The 17812-nt window shown below is 52.8% G+C and overlaps 1 protein-coding gene across 5 annotated transcripts in view; it reads left to right on the top strand.

The window, feature by feature from the left end:
* PTPRE (protein tyrosine phosphatase receptor type E) overlaps nucleotides 1–17812 on the top strand; it is a 180027-nt gene that overhangs the window by 147964 nt on the left and 14251 nt on the right. For 4 of the 5 annotated variants that reach the window (XM_004087516.3, XM_030805400.1, XM_030805403.1 and 1 more), the window contains 9 exons: nucleotides 2580–2670; nucleotides 7539–7615; nucleotides 8273–8309; nucleotides 9676–9773; nucleotides 12634–12753; nucleotides 14388–14551; nucleotides 15902–16037; nucleotides 16502–16651; nucleotides 17008–17101. In XM_004087516.3, coding sequence (XP_004087564.1) covers nucleotides 2580–2670; nucleotides 7539–7615; nucleotides 8273–8309; nucleotides 9676–9773; nucleotides 12634–12753; nucleotides 14388–14551; nucleotides 15902–16037; nucleotides 16502–16651; nucleotides 17008–17101 — 967 coding nt within the window. The remainder of the gene's footprint in view (nucleotides 1–2579; nucleotides 2671–7538; nucleotides 7616–8272; nucleotides 8310–9675; nucleotides 9774–12633; nucleotides 12754–14387; nucleotides 14552–15901; nucleotides 16038–16501; nucleotides 16652–17007; nucleotides 17102–17812) is intronic. The other variant, XM_030805410.1, reaches the window with a different exon arrangement.

Here is a 17812-nt window from a genome sequence, read left to right as displayed (position 1 = left end):
GTTATTCTGTGCGCTTGGATCCAGGATACATACGTGTGTGGTGCACAGGGCACGATGCCCCTCACCACTTCAACTTTGACCCTCTGTGCATCTAGGTGGCTATGCCCCATCTCCATGGTATGGATCTCTGCAGCTACCAGGAACACACAGCTATAGGGTATCACAGCTTGGTCCATCCTTGCCATCCAATCCCTCCAGGGAGCCTTCTCAATTTCTTTTAACTTATCCTTTTTTTTGAGAGAGAGAGTCTCACTCTGTCTCCCAGGCTGGAGTGCAGTGGTGAAATCTTGGCTCACGGCAATCTCCGTCTCCCAGGTTCAAGCAATTTTCCTGCCTCAGCCTCCCAAGTAGCTGAGATTACAGGTGCCCACCACCATGCCCAGCTAATTTTTGTATTTTTAGTAGAGACGGGGTTTCACCATGTTGGCCAAGCTAGTCTTAAACTCCTGACCTCAGGTGATCTACCCACCTCGACTTCCAAAGTGCTGGGATTACAGGTGTAAGCCACCACACCTGGCCTAATTTATCTTTTAACAGACTTTATTTTAGAGCAGTTTTAGCTATACAGAATAATTGCACAGAAAGTACACAGTTCCCATATGCCCCCTTCCTCCCCTGTGAGCAGTTTCTCCTATTATTAACTTCCTGCCTTCGTGTGCTTCAACTGCTGCAACTGATGAACCAACACTGCTCGTTGTTACTAGCAGAAGTCCACATGTCAGGGTTTGTGTGTTGTGCGTTCTGTGGGTTTTGACAAATGCACAGTATCATGTACGCACCATCCGGTATCACGCCTCCTGTGTATTTTCAGTGCTGGGGCCAAAAAAAGCTTTTGCGGGTAGAAAAAGAGAAGGCTCTAGAATTTTACCACAGATGTCAGGCTTAGATTAGGTCAAGAAGGTCAGTATTAAGATAGCCCTGATGAAGAATCAGGAACTACAGGCGGCGTAGGTGCTGGTGGCTGGGGATGAGGCCAAGAACCACCCATCACCCTTGCCACAGTGCCGCCAGGCAGGTCCCTCCACATAGGCCACCCTCTTGCCTCTGTTTCGGGACCAACAAACCCCATGGCCGGAAGGGCCTCATCCTGTGGCCATGGGGTTTGGTGGCCCCAAAGCAGAGTAAAGAGGGTGGCCTACAGTGCCCTACCATGAGCACCAGCTGGTCAGATCTGAGTCTGCAATTGGAGAAGCTTCCTGCCCTCGGGAGAGGAAGACTCAGAACACCTGTGGGCGGCAGGTCAGGCCCTGCTCTGCCTTGTGAGCAAGCCCAGGCCTGCACGGCTTGGATCCAAAGTTACGCAGTAAGGCCTGCTCCGCTCTCCTGGGTAGTTGCAGCGGGACCCCTCACATTCTCCCACATTTGAAGAAGTGAGCATCCTCCTGGTGGTCTGGGCACTGCTCCAGCCTCCTGCCCCTTGCTTGCTGGGTGACCCTGGACAAATCTATAACACCTCGCTTTGGCTTTCAGTTTCCTCACCCATAAAATGGAGACCATCCTAGTATCACCTAATAATAGGTGAGTTGCGAAGGCTGGGGCAGATGACCCGGCTCCTTCCACCGTACCTGGCGCACTGAGGCACTCAATGCATATTGATGCATGTTACTGGAATCCCAGTAGCCCCGGGTCCAGCCACTGGTCAGGTGTAATGTCAAAGGACAGGACTCAGGGCTTCAAGAGGCTCTTCACACTGTGCATTGTGGGGAGCTCACCCGAGCAGCGAGCAGATGCAGGAGACAGCTGGAGGTGACCAGCAATCAGAGGTGGCGGCTCCAGGCGGCAGAAATAACTAGAATTCAGGCCACCAGAGTTCACACTCGGCTATGCTGCTCAGAGGGGATAGGGGCCCCACGGCATTCCTTTCACACCTGACTTCCCTGACTGGGACACAGGAGTTGTTTAGCGTGGTGCTTCCCAAAGACGTGTGCACTGACGCCCTGGGGCTCATGGTAATGTTCGTGCTGATTCTGTGGGTCTGGGGTGCGGCCAGAGCGTCTGCATTTCTAACAAGCACCCTCCCAGGCGTGCCCATGCCACTGGTCCACAGAGCATGCCTGGAGTCTTAAGCAAGATCAGCACTGTATCTAAGGCTGTTTCCCGCCCCTCGCCTCCCAGGACCGCTCTATTCATCCTTCAGCCCCAAAGTCACAGCATCCCGCTGTAAACCCTCCGCATGCCTGTCCTCGCTCCTCCATCTCCCAGTTCACAGCCATGTCATAGTCAGTTCTGACCAAATCCTAGGCGCCTGCTCTAGGCCAGGGCCCATGGGCCCTGAGATACCACGGAAATGCAAAGGCAAGTCTCCGCCTTCATGCAGCGTAGGGTCTGGCTGATGAGACCATCACTTTGGCCACACCACTGTTCACCCCACAAGAAAGAGCACCCTGGGGAAAGCCAGGGTCTGTGTCTCCTTCATTCTCTGCCCCATGCCTGGTACAAGGTCTGAGGCAGAGACGGACTACGGACAGCAGGTAGCTTGCTCCACGCGTTTTCGTAATTCCTGTGCTCAGCAGGGAAACTGACATGAGCATGGTGCTTGAATCCATCACATTTCATACTAATGCTACATTTTCTTCCAGTCATTGCCATCTGGACACATACAAGGAACTTTTGAACTGGCAAATAAAGAAGAAAACAGAGAAAAAAACAGATATCCCAACATCCTTCCCAGTAAGATTTTATTTTATGTTTTGCATGATCGATGGTGTTTGCACTAAACTCAGCTTTGCCTTGCAGCTCCCCATGACTGCAGGCCATTCCTGGTGCTCAGAGGGCCCCAAATCAGTCTAACTGCTCAGCATTTGCACCTAGGACTCCAGAACGTTCCTCTCTAGGTGCCCATCTCCCTGCACAGGCCCTGGGCACCTTGGTTGCTCTTGGGTCTGGCTGCCAAGCCTGTGCTTACTGTTGAGACCTGGGCTGCCTGGGGCCCAGCAGGTAAAGGTGCTGCTTCGTGGCCATGGGTGCCAGCTGGCAGGGCCCCTCCTGTGGAACTCAGGCCTGGCACCCGGTCTAGGCCTGCCAGTAGCCCTAGGCAGCTCCCTTCCCTCAGACTCAGTGCTTGTGGCCACAAGCTGCAAATCCCTAGAGTTGTCTGGGGTCCTGGACCAAGGACAAAAATAACAGAATACGAAATTTGTAGGTGGGCAGCAGCTTTGTAGGAAGGCTCTGAATTGACCTGATTTAACCCCAACAGTACAAGTGGGCATGGGCCGGGGAGCATGGGTGCCAGGAGGTGGCAAGGCCATAGAGCAGACGGATGTGTGCGGGGGTGCGTCTTGGTGACCTGCTCCAGCTGGATGGGTCGTGACCCGGGGGCAGCTTTCACAGCCTGTCTTGGTGCCAAGACAAACCCCGTAGGTTCTGAACCGCCTTTGTAAGAGCTGGCCCGGGCCGGGTGCTGTGGCTCATGTCTGTAATCCCAGCACTCTGGGAGGCCGAGGCAGGTGGATCACCTGAAGTCAGGAGTTCAAGACCAGCCTGGCCAAGATGGTGAAACCCCATCTCTATTAAAAATACAAAATATTAGTTGGGCATAGTGGTGGACGCCTGTAATTCCAGCTACGTGGGAGGCTGAGGCAGGAGAATCTCTTGAACCCAGGAGACAGAGGTTGCCATGAGCCAAGATCGTGCCATTGCACTCCAGCCTGGGGAACAAGAGCAAAACTCCATCTCAAAAAAAAAAAAAAAAAGAGCTGGCCCAGTAGCAGGGGGCTGGGCATGCAGTTCAGGATCCTTCACCCGGGACCCTCCCATCATCTGCTTTGCCCATCAGGCTAACAAAGTGGCATCCTCAAAGGGCTCCACTAAGTTCAGGTTTAAATCCTGAAACTGCAGCCTCCCCCTGGTCCACAGAGGGAGTCCACCCCACCCCGCCAGGGCCTTGGTGGGATGGAAGAAGGCAGCCCATGTGAGCCCCGGAATGCTGCTCCCTGCTGCATTTTTAGGACTAGAATTGAGTTCATCTGCTCTGTATCTCAGAGCAGCTATGGTCTGTCCGATCTGTGGTCTGTCCAAACTGTGCACTTTTTAGAAATAATTCTGTCCCATTTTACATGCATAGGATTGATACGTGGTTTTCACAAAACCCACTGTGAACCCATGATCCAATGAAAACTGGGAGAAATTCATCAAATAGTCTTTCATTCAACACATATATGTAGGGGTGCCAAGGCAACACCAGGAAGATGGGTCAGAAGGTCATGTGGTGGTCACACAGCTGAGCCTTGACGGTGGCTCAGACCATGGCTAGATTCTGCACACTTTGGAGGGGATTTGTTGCCAATGGGTAGAAGATACTACAGAAAGAGGGGAGGCAACTTACATGGCTTGAGCAGCTCAAAGGAAAGGGAAGGCCGTGGCAGGAGGAGGTCTGAGATCTTTGGAATAATTTGTGTCAAATTTAGGATATTTAGAAATTAGTTTCAACGCTTAATTACCTTAATTTAGTGATTTTAAGTTGTGCCTTGATTTCCCAACCATATGTGTTAAGAAACCGCTCAGTGCTAAGCACATTCCTGAATTCCTCATTTCTCTCTCAATCACTAAACCTTCATCCCTTAAAGGTAACATCACATTGTTAATGAAGACTATTTAGCTGGGACCTCTGTGGAAGCAGAATCATGGCCAAGTGTGGGCATTGCCTACACCCAGTCCCCTCCTCAAGGTGTGATGGCCCAGGGCAGAGCAGCGGCCTCACCTGGGAGTCCTCCACCTGGAAGAGGCCGGGCCCACCCACTACAAGTCTTCTCTGAGCCACATTCTCAAGTCTTCTCTGAGCCGCGTTCTCTAGGTTGTGCTACGGGAGTCAGGTGGCATTTCCTCCAAGCCTGAAAGCGTAGTCAGATTCAGAACTGGCTTTTCTAGATTCCCCCATAAGATCTTTCCCCTGCTCCTGGCAGGAGCACCACACCATGGGAATCCCAGGGCCCAGGCAGCTGCCCGGGGCTGGGGGACTCTGCCAGGACGTGGCATGTCTCACGCAGGTGGAAAGATGGGTTTACAGAATGTGGCATGGAGACGCTGTGGTCTGGCAAGGATTAATGGGGTGGCATCTGGCATTAGCTATCAGGAAGACTTAAGGCTGAAGGGACATCGGGCAGGGAGCTCCTCAGAGGTGCTCCACCCGCCCCCAGGGTGACAGCCCCTAGTATCTCTTAGGGTGGGACTGAGAGTCACCTGGGAGAGATGGGAGAAGGGATCCAACTTCCCCAGCCCCTGGCACCTTCCCTGCCTTTCCCAGTCTTTTACCAGAGTCGTAAGGTGGCCCTTGGCTCTGGGCAGGCATGTGGCCCTGGGGAGCTCTGGGGTCAGAGGTCAAGGTGCTTTGCATTTTAGGCAGGCTTGATTTTTGCCTATGAAAGACTCTGTGGCTGATGGCGAGCGAGGCCTCTTTTCTGGAAAAGTGCCAACAGCTGATAATTTTAGGAAATAATGTTTTGAATGTGAAGTGTGACTTTTTAGAATAAAAAGACAGGAAGCTCTTAGAAACTGCAAGATTCTAAATCTAAGCAGAAGGCTATATTTTACCCTGTGCTTTTCTATAGCTGTCCTCAAAGCATAAACCATTCCAAATTAGTTTCAACTAGTGTTAGATGTGCTCAGCAGAGCTATTTCTGCCTGGGCATTGCCAGTCCCTGAGCAGGAGGGTCTCACAGTGAGGTCTGCAGGACTAGAAGTTTGGGGTCCGACTCCCTGGCCACCCTGTGTGGGCTGTGACTCTCTGAAAGCTATACCCACCCTTTCTCTGCTGGAGCCCGACAGAGCTGGCTCAGCCACTGGGGGTCCCAGGCCACCAGCCCGTAGCCCACCTGGCAGCCTTCCAGGTGAAGGTGAGACAAACAAGGCATGACCTGGGGGCCGCCCGGCTCCCCATCACACACGCCACAAACGCCACAAACACAACCCACCCTGATCAGAGACTAAGCAGAGAAAGCAGGAGACCTAGAGTCACTCAGGAATGAGTCGGGAAGGAGACCCTAAGCTTCCGCCACGTGCCACCCTCTGTGCCCAGTGCAGCATAAACGTCCTCAGAACCAGCCTGGTCTCAGCCCGGCCGAGCCGGATGTTCCTGGGAAAGGTCACGGGAGGAGCAGGGCCAGGCCCACAGCACTTTTAGAGGCCCATGAAAACGTCTTCATTTCTCTTCAAATCACAAAGTGTGCAAAACCCATTGTGGAGGGCGTCTTTTCACTGGCGACCAACCCAGTCCTAAGATAACCTTCTTAATAGTTCTATGGAGGAAGCTGCGAAGGCAGAAGTGACTGCGACCCACAAAAGTCATGATGGAGCCCTGACGTGTGTGTACACACACACTACACACACACACACACTACATACACACTACACACCCACCACACATAACACACACACATACACACTCCACACACACACCACACACAACGTACACACACACAACATACACACCACACACACCACACACACATACACACCACACACATACACACCACACACACACACACTACACATACACACCAAACCCACATGCACACATTCACACAGCACACACAGTACACACATGCACACCACACATACACCACACACACTACACACATGCACCATACACACCACACACACCACAATACATTACACACATACACACCCACACCACACACACAATACACACACACCACACTCACTACACACACACCACACACTATACCACACACTACACACCACACACAACACACTCGCAGCAAAGTATACACCACACACACATCATACACACACTACAGCACTCATACGACAAAAATACACACAGCACACACCACGCTTACATACTCACAGATACCACAAACAGACACAACACACAACATGCTTGCACCAGTATACACACCACACACATCAGCCTCACACAGTACACCAGTCACCCCACAAACATCCAGATGCACACACACACCCCACACACACAGCACTCCACGGTCAGCCTTCCACCCCGGAAAACTGCTTGTGCAACAGGCTGGATCTACCAGGCACTCCTCACTGTGCTCGCCTTCCAGCTCTGGGGCAGACTGTGGTGGGACTGAAGGTCAGAGTCCCCAGTCCTAGACCCCCACATCCACTGGTGCTCATTTCCCTGGGAAGCCTGGGAGAGTGGACCCAGTTCTCCTGTCCTGGGGCTCTTTTAAGTGCACCCACACTTAGCAACACTGGGGCCCAGTGCTGGGTTCATAAAATACAGCCCTTGCACTGCCAGGGGCCTGGCACGTTCTGCTGTTCTTGCTATGTAATGACCCGGCAGCCCCCGTCCTGGATGCTGAAATCCTACCCTTGTCGTCATCCCACAGCTGAGACAGTCAGTGTTCACCAAAGCAGGTGCATTCTCTCTCGGGACACTAGTGGTCTCCATGGGAACGTTGAGGAAGAACATCTCTGCCACCCCCGGTGTCGCTGTGAAGCTGCTTTTGCCCTTCCCAGGAGCTGACACTGCAGATGAAGAGACAGAACTGTGCTTTCTGGGAGAGACAGCACTGTGATTCCTGGTCCTAATATCTTGGCTTTGTTTGGGTTTTTTCCAGATGACCATTCTAGGGTGATTCTGAGCCAAGTGGATGGAATTCCCTGTTCCGACTACATCAATGCTTCCTACATAGATGTGAGTGGGCAGAGCTTTCCTGTTCCCCTGGCCCAGCTGGGGCATGAGCAGTAAGCACTTTCTTGTCTGGTGCCCGGAGTGTAAATTGTCACAACCTTTCTGGGCAGTTTGGCCACAAGCACAAAGGGCACAGAGCCGCCCGTGCTTTACAAGCTAGCATCAGCATCCGGGAATTTGATTTCAAGAGACAGAGATGAGCACAGAGGGTGTTCACTACAGCGTTGTGTATATTCCTGACCAGATGAACAGGGAGCATGGGCAGTTAAACAGATGGTGGTAAAACGATGTGCAGTGGACTATTAGAACTCCACTTGTAATGATCTTTAAAAGATCATTTAATATCAATTATAAAATTCTCATTAAAAATACAACATAAATTGTACATGTTCACCCAATTAGAGGACAGAAATGTCTGCATGTCTGCTTGTGGGTGAGTCTGGGAAAGGTTTGGCAGAAAAACAGACTAGAGAGGGGACGTATGAAATAGGATTTGTTATTTCTGGAATTGCTGGTGAGTTTTCTTTTCTTCTTAACCTTTTCCTGTGTTTTGCAAATTTTCCATGGTGAATACGTATTGCTTTCCTAACAGCAACAACGACAAATCCTTTCAGCAAAGATAATTCTGAAAAAATATAAATCTGATGTTATTTTTTCTAGGGTTACAAAGAGAAGAATAAATTCATAGCAGCTCAAGGTAAGCTTTTTATTAATTTCTGAACGTATCTTTGGTAAAATGATGTGAGTAGCTCTTACTTCCTTCTCTGTATGTCAACAAGACCAAGGACTTATACTGGATTTGTGTGTGTGTGTTTACACCTAACAGACACGTTAGATATCCATTCACACAACGGATATTTGTAGACAGAGAAACACACACTTATTCCCACACCTATACGGTGTGAACACAGGGCACACAGTGGCCCCAGCTGCCATTCCAGCATGTTAATACTTGCATCAGATAACCTTGAATTTCCCTCAGCTGGCTGAGCCCTACATGGCCCCCAAGTTTGGGCGGGGGTTAGTGGAGTGAATAGCTTTTCAGATCAAGGCCATAACCAAGAAGATACTTCAGCCGTGAAAACGTGCCCTTCACCTTGCACAGGGCTCTAGCTTGTGTGTTGAGTACTGAATCCAGCATCACTCCGTTCCACCAGAGGTTGTCATCTGCAGGACCGGGTGCGCATGCAGTTAGATATCAGTGGAGCTGAAACCAGATTCCTCAGACCTCCTCACTCTTAAGCCAGGAGCCTTTAGGGCAATGAGCTGTGAAATTCAGCGTACATCAAAATCACCTGGGAAGTTGTTACAACTGCAGACTCTCTAAAAGGACACACGTGTGCACACGCAGAGGCCATCGGGAATGTGCCCAGCTGGAAACCTCGGGAAACTTGACGATCCTGGCTGAAACAGATGAAAGCATGTGTCTCTCTCTTGCCAGCGGACACCCACGGGGAGCCAGCCCAGGGCAGGACAGCAGCAGGGCCGGGGGCTTCCTTATCTCCCAGCCCATCCCCCTCAGCACGTAGCGCTTAGCTCAGGGCTGCAAAATAGCCGCAGCTCAGACAGGAAGTGGATAGGGGCAGAGGACTTTGTCCTAGTGACACTTTGTCTGTTGTTCAGCTCCCCCTCCTGAGGGACTTTAGCTCATATTGTATTGGACAGCACCATGCTGAGAGTAAGATTTTGACAAAGAGGAGGGGATTGGGAATGGAGGGTGAGGCTGGCCGTCTCTGCCTCTCCCAGGGCTTTCACCAGCTCTCCCACACTTGGCTGTAGACCCAGCCCTCATCTGAACCCTGCTTCTTACCTGTAAACGTCATAACTCAACCTGGGCCCAATTATCTTGTCCACTGAGGAGTTCCTAGCTGGAGTGGGTGAGTGGCAGGACAGGCAGCCCCTACCGGTTCTGGAACGCTTCAGGGCGTGACGTGTGTGTCCCCAACAAGCCCGAGAAGGGAGTGAACAGCTGTCCAGGGGCCAACGGCCAGGGTGCCGGGGCTGGGACCCCAAAGGGACTTCCCTTCATGCATTTTGACTTCGGAATTGTCCTCTACACACAGGCCCCAAACAGGAAACGGTTAACGACTTCTGGAGAATGGTCTGGGAGCAAAAGTCTGCGACCATCGTCATGTTAACGAACTTGAAAGAAAGGAAAGAGGTGAGTTCCAGGCATCTGACCCCGGTATCACTTCCTTTCAGCTGCTGCTGCCGGGCTGGGGATGTTCTTACCACTTCCTTTTCCTACTTCCCTCCCTTCCTCCCACTATCACTGCAGAAAAAACCCAAACACATGCAGTGGCTTACAGCATTTTCGTCAGGAAACAAATCCCCTGTGTCCCCAGCATCTCACTGTTATCTAATCCGTGATAACACAATGACACCAGAGTTTCCTTTTTTTCCCAAGTAAGAGCGGCCCCTGGCCGGCCCCATGGCTCTGCCTGCCTAATGGGAGACACGAATCTTAGAAGTTAGAGTTTTAGGATGTTGAGCATGTCATGCGGCAGACCTCAGACTAGAAATGAACATGATTTCACGCTTATTATCCAGACTAGAGAAATGCATTTGAAAAACGTGGTATATTAAAGAAATGTTGATTTGTCATCCGAATATATTTAATTAGCTGTTTCTAATTCAAAAAAGGATGCATGTACATTATAAGAATTTGAATCATTGACAAAGAAGAAAAGTTGAACTGATTCGTTTCCTAATGTAACAAGTACTCATTAGCATCTGCTGTGCTGGGCCAGCTCTGTCCCAGGTGCAAGGAATAGGGGCTCAAATTCAGGGCTGAGAAGTGGGGGCTGTGGGGAGCCTGGGCGGGGCTTGGGGTTGAGTGACAGGCAGGGAGCCATGCCATAGGCAGTGAGCTCACTCTCCAGGATGAAAGAACTGGGAGCCTGAGGGACACTTGCCACAGGTGGGGCGAAGTTAGGAGGCTGTGCTTCTGGTGTGTTCTGGCATGAAGGCCTGGTTCAGTGGGAGCCGTGTGTCCTGCCCGGCCCTACTCAGGGCCTGCTGTGTCCTGAGCTCCTCAGTTGTCTGCTGGCCTGGACCCGGCAGTTCCCAGGCATCGTAGCGAGGACTGTGGGGAAGGGCTGCCATTTTTAGGTGGGAGTGCTAGGTCTTGGGGAGCTCAGCTGGGGCAGAAGATGGGTGGCAGGAGCCCGCAGGAAGGGCAGGCTGGGAGGTGCTCTGGTCCCCACAGTGCCAGCTTACTAATTGCCACCCAAAACACAGGAAGCAGCCTCCAGCCACCGTTTCTGGTCAGGAATAGGATGGGGGCTTTCATTCTGCTCTGGGGGGAGTTGAAACAGGGCTGCGGAGGGCCACCCCTTTGCCCTTGCAAATCTTGCCCCTATCATGCTTTGTCACGGGGAACAGTGACAGAGGGAAGCAGGGGATCCCCAGCACAGGACTCTTCACCCTGCCTGCGCTGTAGCAGCCATGGAGGAGGACACCCACGTGAGGGAAAAGGAGGCTGACCCTTCACCAGGAGCCTCAGGGTCCCCTGTGACCCGCAGCCCATAGGGACCAGTCTTCCTGGGGCTGGTGCTCCAAGCATGAGACCAGCACAGAAGCAGTGGGGCTCAAGGACGCCCTCACTTCCCTCTTTCAGTCATTCTGTTGAAAGCGTCACTGGCATTTTCTCTACATCTTCCTCCATAGCCTCCTACTGGATTTTTCCACTCCTGTGACTCAGTGCTGAGCTGCTGCCGCGTCCTCATTCTTACCAATTCAGATGAAATCATTTCTCAATAGAGTTCCCTTTTTCTTAATTGCCCACACTTCTGTTGTGGTTTCCTTGGCTTCCACATCCTGGGCTCTGCATTGCAAAACACAGCTGCCCTGGCATCTCATGATCGGGCGGGAGGGAGGCAGAGGGAGGGGGTACACTGAGCCCTCGAGAGGCTGAGACACGTTCTCAGTTCCTACTGGACAGCCTTTCAAGGTGAGAAACTCAGGAGGGTTCCCAGGGCTCCCCACAGGGCCAAGACTCACCCACACCGGGACCTGTAGGCATTTGCAATTCCCCTGGGCTGCATCAGAGATGCCCTGTGACCCGCAGCCCCACCCGGAGCCAGGTGTAGGGAGGGGGAAGTTGTCCGTAGCCATCATAACACTGTGACGCTGCTCGCTACTAAATACCAGATGCTGTTTGTTTCCTAAGACTGTTAATCCTGGAGGCTTGATCACGAGCTGTGCTGCTCAGGGGCCATTTCCTGGATACACTCTCTGACTATTGGCAGGCTTGTTCCATTCCAGAGATGTTTCTCTGGCAGATGAAGTAGATCTTTTCCCCCTTAAGGTGGGTCCTCATTCACTTGTGAAGTGATGGAGGACACCACCAGGCAGGTGCTGCGGGCGGTGCTGCAAAATGAAAGGGCTCCTGGAACGTGTATTTGGGGTCATTCTTGCTTCAGAGGCCGGGAAGGTAAAGAAATGGGCCTGTCTGTAGCAATGCACCCTCTTCTGCAGAAGAGGCAGCCTCATCCCTGCTAGAGAAAAATGAAGATCATTAGACCAATCATAGGTTCATCACTCTTGAACGGCAGACTGGCAGTGGTGCAAATTAACTTTGTCCTTAGTGAACTGAGCAGAAAAACACAAATTGCTGAATCCAGTGGGAAATGCCTTGGGGGAGAACCATCCTTACCCTCTGGCCCGAGGGTCATTTGGAGTTAGGTGCCCAGCTCTGAAGGCTACAGGCTCAGCATAACTGGTTGATGGTCAGTTAATAAAATGTATGGGATTCGAGAATGAATGAAGAAATGAGACATTGTTGGTATCTACATCAGAAAGCCTTGGGGCGTCCTAGTCATGGTCTCAAGGCTGCCTTTCACCAGTTTTGCAGCCTCAGTTTCCCCATTCATGAGGTCGACACACGTGAACTTGTTCTCAGCTGTGGGAGCTGTGTGACTCCAGCTGGTGTGTGTGAGGCCTTCTGTAGTTGGGTGGGGGGATGTCGTGATGCATTGCACCCACAGATCTATTTGCTTCTATTAAATTGTTCCGTGCAGGAAAAGTGCCATCAGTACTGGCCCGACCAAGGCTGCTGGACCTATGGAAACATCCGGGTGTGCGTGGAGGACTGCGTGGTTTTGGTCGACTACACCATCCGGAAGTTCTGCATACAGCCAGTAAGCATCTCTAGTTGCTGACCTTCCAGAAAGATCATTCTCAGAGAGCATGATGCCCAGAGTTAACACCCTTCAGCATTTATGAAGTGCTTTGCTCCCACCCCGGCACTGTCCCGGCCCTGGCTGAGAGGGTGCAGTGGCCAGGCTGTGATGGGCAGACATGCAAGTGGGCCAAGACACCAGAGGCCAGTGCACAAGGGTCTGCAGGCAGCGCTGGGGGCTCCTAATTCCCAGCGACTCCTCTGGGCCTCTCCAGGAAGAAGACCAGTCACTGGAGGGGCCTGGGGGTGAGGTCCTCCCTCAGTAGCACGGTGACATTTCACACACTGACTGGGAGGTGGGGTTTTTTTCTAACACTTTCCGAATTCTGTCTGAAATCTCCTCGTTATTTTCTACACTTGGGTCCTGGTAGTTCCACCACCCCAAAAGGTTTAAGAGAGAGATCGGTAAAAATATCTGTATACAAAGCAGATGAAATCAAGGTATAGAAGAAATTTTAAAACCACAGAGAAAAGACAGAAGACCATTTTGTCAGGATTTAAAGATAGAGTGATTGGCATAATTAGGCTACAAGTGTCTGAGGTTCCAAGCAGCCACAGCAAAAAAGGAAAAGGACGAGCTGATCATTCTTATCCTATCCCCTGCTCACATCTCTCCCAGAAATGTGCACAGGCACACACAGGCACACACATGCACACATGCACACACACCAGCACACACATACTCCCACACACAGGCACGCACATGTACACATGCACACACACCCACACACAGGCACACACACTGTATACATGCATGCACATTCACACATTCACACATGTGCACACACATACACCCCTACACATGCACACATGCACACATTCACACATATGCACATACACCCACACACGCACATACACATATCCACACACATTCACAACGCACATGTGCACACATGCACACGCATTCACACATGTGCACATATACATACATACATGCACATGGGTGCACACATGCATGCACATTCTCACACATCCACACATGTGCACACATACACACACATACACCCACACACATTCACACACACACATGCACACACATATCTGCTTCCAAATACACTGTGTATCACTTTCCATGATCTGGGCAAGGGAATTAAACTCATGGGCTCTGGGTCCGAAAGCTGAGAGAGGCTCTGAGGGCAGTTCTGGGAGTCTCCATAGAGCAGGCCGACTGCATCATCTGCCCTCCCAAATGTGAGACAGCTTTGCACAAGGAAGGATGTGCTGTTGGTGATTACTCAGCACCACAGGCCTGAGGTGGGACTGTCCAGGCAAAATGGGCCACGGCCGCCCCACTTGCACGGGGGTCTGTGAGCACACAGACCAACTTTGGGGATGTGTCTGGCTGCTTGGGCCCTGCCTGACCTGGGCATAGACGGTTGCTGCGGGCCCTGTTCTGTGGCCCCAAAAGCAGCACATGTTCAGAGTCGGCAGGGGTAAGGGCCAGGCTGTCTGGCTCAGGCAGGCTCCCTGTGGATGGGCCCCTCCCCCATGCAGCCTCAGCACAGGGAAGCCCACGGTGTCCTCAGAATGAGCTGCTGGGGGAGCAGGGGGAGGATTCTTTCACCCACTCTCATCTCCCTGCATCCCCCGCAGCAGCTCCCCGACGGCTGCAAAGCCCCCAGGCTGGTCTCACAGCTGCACTTCACCAGCTGGCCCGACTTCGGAGTGCCTTTTACCCCCATTGGGATGCTGAAGTTCCTCAAGAAAGTAAAGACGCTCAACCCAGTGCACGCTGGGCCCATCGTGGTCCACTGTAGGTACGCTGGGGGGCCACAGTGGGAGGACTCACCCTCATGGGCAATGCCAGGGGACCAATATCAGGGTGGGCAGAGGTTTGCGCAGGGCTGATGTGAACACAAATGTCAGTGACTGAGCCAGGCCCCAAGGACCCTACAGGAGAACGCTCAGAGAGCCCCCCTTCATCCCAGCGGATAAAACCCACCAAAGCCAAGAGGCTCTGGTTGATAGTGGGAATGGAGTTCCAGGCGGGTCTGCTTGGCCGCCCTCACCTCTCCCTGGGAATCCCGTCACCTCTGGGAACCAAGATGGAAACCAGGGAAAGGCCCCCAACAACACACAAGTCCTAATGGAAGAGCACACCACGCGCAGACGGGCCCCCACAGCACAGTCTCCCAGACTACGCTGTCCTGGAGACCAGGGTCCGAGGACCAGGCTGCCCCTTGCCAGCTGCCACTTCAGCCTCGGTTTCCTCACCTGTGATGGGAGGGACAGCCTCAGAGGAGCCTGTGACTTGCATCTGGGTGGGCTTTGCACAACATGAAAAATTACTCAAATGTACAGCCAAGGCCACGCCACAGCCCTCTGTCCACAGAGAGCCCCACTTGTTCCTGGCAGTGATTGGCCTCACCAGGGTATCACTTTGATTAGATACTAAGTTTCCACCTGTTACAGACAGGTTCATTCTAAGTATCACTGCACTGCCAGGGACAAAAGCCACCTGCATGCAGTGATGCAGGCACTCTGCACCTGTCATGCAGGTGTTCAGGAGAAGCCATCCGGGAACCCCCGTAGAACGGGCTTTCCCCAAGTCTGAGCAACACTCCCTTGCTGGGGCCAAGCAGAGGCTGGACCCCACCCTACCCACCCTCCAGTGTAGCTCATACTGGGAGGAATTTGCAGGGTCAGATAACAGTAATCTGACAGATGCCACCTCACTTAATGCCCCAAGTCAGGTGACTTGGTTTGCCCAGTTTGACAGAGAGGGAGGCTGGATACCAGAGCTGTTGCATAGTTGATCTGAGGTCCCTCTGCTCCCAGGGGGGCAGATCTAGGATGCCAATCACACATGTAAGAAGAAGACACTGCTTGGTAAATGAGAAAAATTCTCCGCACAGCCTAATCCGAGGCTTACTGCACCAGCTGTTAACGTGCTTCTTAGTAGAGTGTCGGCAGCCATCAGGGGACCGGCCTGAGATCACTTTACTGAGACCACAGCTCCCTCTGGTGGCCTCACTGTGGCTTTGCTCCTAATTAACCAAAAAAAAAAGTTGCATCCAGTAACCTGGGTGCGCAGGCAACTTCAGGGCCTGTCATTTACTTCGGGAGGAGTGTGACTCACGACGCAGCATCTTTCTCTTTCCCCAAAGCGCGGGCGTGGGCCGGACGGGCACCTTCATTGTGATCGATGCCATGATGGCCATGATGCACGCGGAGCAGAAGGTGGATGTGTTTGAATTTGTGTCTCGAATCCGTAATCAGCGCCCTCAGATGGTTCAAACAGATGTGAGTTATGCCTTCCTCTTGCCCTGGTCTAGTTTCCCAAAGCAAACCCGATGCCTTCGCCACACAGATGTGCAGGGGCCTGGCTCTGATGGGCACGTGGCAGCCAGCCTGGACCTGGCCTGGCTTCCCTCCCCATAGCCTTCCCTGCCCATGCGTGGGACCTCGGAGACTCCCTCGTCCTCATCTTTCCCTTGTATCCTCATGTGAGATGGGCAATCCTACTCCCCCAAACGGCGCATGTACAGAGTGTGGCATGCTCACCAATGTGAGGCTCTGCTGCTACCGTTCTCCTTACTCAAGGGCATAAATGGTCATTATCTGTGGCCAGTACTCTGACCCTTGCCCCACACCTCCTTGTGTTGGCAAAAAAAGAAGAGAGCTGCCCCCTTTGGTCTGCCAAGCTCCACGTGGGCCAAGACTGCAGGGCAGACTTGAGGGTGTGGGCACCCCTGGCCTCTCTGCAGATGCAGTACACGTTCATCTACCAAGCCTTACTCGAGTACTACCTCTACGGGGACACAGAGCTGGACGTGTCCTCCCTGGAGAAGCACCTGCAGACCATGCACGGCACCACCACCCACTTCGACAAGATCGGGCTGGAGGAGGAGTTCAGGGTGAGTACAGCTGACCCTCCTCTCCATCCTGGTGTAAGCAGCCAAGGGCACGAGGAAAACAGGTGACCATTTAAAGGAAGCCTCTTTCAATCACTTGCCCCTTAACTGACCTCAGAAAAAGCAGGGGCAATACCTGAGCCGTGATTTACAAGGGAAGAAGGATCAGGTGGCTTTCAGAGCCTCACAGCAGCCCTGCTGGGCACACATTTCTACTTCCCAGTGCTAAGGAGGCTTCCTGGGGTGGAGAGCAATGTTTCCTTTGAGCAGGTGTCCTTGCCAGCAGCGCTAGTCCTCGGCTGAGCAGTGTGCTCAGGAGTGTCAGAGGTTTAACTGTGTCATGTCCTTCTCTGCTGCAGAAATTGACAAATGTCCGGATCATGAAGGAGAACATGAGGACGGGCAACTTGCCAGCAAACATGAAGAAGGCCAGGGTCATCCAGATCATCCCGTGTAAGGCACCCGTGGCGTGGCTTGGGCAGGGCTGGGGCGGGGCTGGTGCCGGAGGCTTTCATCCCGGAGAAGCCATTGACCACTTACCCCTCTGCACCAGGGTCAAAAGCAGGGTGTCCTCTGGCCCCAGGCTAAGGGCTTCTGTGTGCTGTGTCAAGTGTCAGGTAGAAAAGACACCTGTGAAGCACCAGCTGACCCAAACAGTCCTGCATGGGTCTCAGGCAAGCTGCTTGGGATATGAGCTTGCAGGTGCGGGAGGGCAGCTGAGGCTGGATTGCAGGGGAGGGCTTCACAGAAGCTGGAGATTTGCGGCAGGCACGACTTGGGATTCCTTGTCTCATTCCTTGTCTCCCCAAGCCTGGGCAGAGGCCCGCCTCCCCCTCACACAGAGGGGCCTGAGCCACCCAGCCGAGGCCATGCAGGTGAACTCAGCTGAGACCATCTAGGAAAAGGCTGTGGCCTTGAGGAGGACAAGAAATGGGCCTGGGGTGGAGTCAGGACACTGGTCTGCCCCCCAGATCATGGGAGAGGGAAGGAGGACCTGGCAGGCATGGGAGGAGTGGAGGCAAAGCTGTCAAGAAGACAGGGCCACACACGGTGGGCAGGGGGGGTGGGAGTTGGGAGGCTCACCAAGTGGGAAAAAGAGAAACTCGAGAAACTCGGCCCAAAAGCAGACTCCACAGGGATCCGAGGAACTAGGGAGGGAGGTGG

The sequence above is a fragment of the Nomascus leucogenys genome, chromosome 3, assembly GCF_006542625.1.
Source record: "Nomascus leucogenys isolate Asia chromosome 3, Asia_NLE_v1, whole genome shotgun sequence".
NCBI classification, from domain to species: Eukaryota; Metazoa; Chordata; class Mammalia; order Primates; family Hylobatidae; genus Nomascus; species Nomascus leucogenys.
Note: the sequence above shows the minus strand (reverse complement) of the source record. Positions and strands in the feature narration are given on the sequence as shown.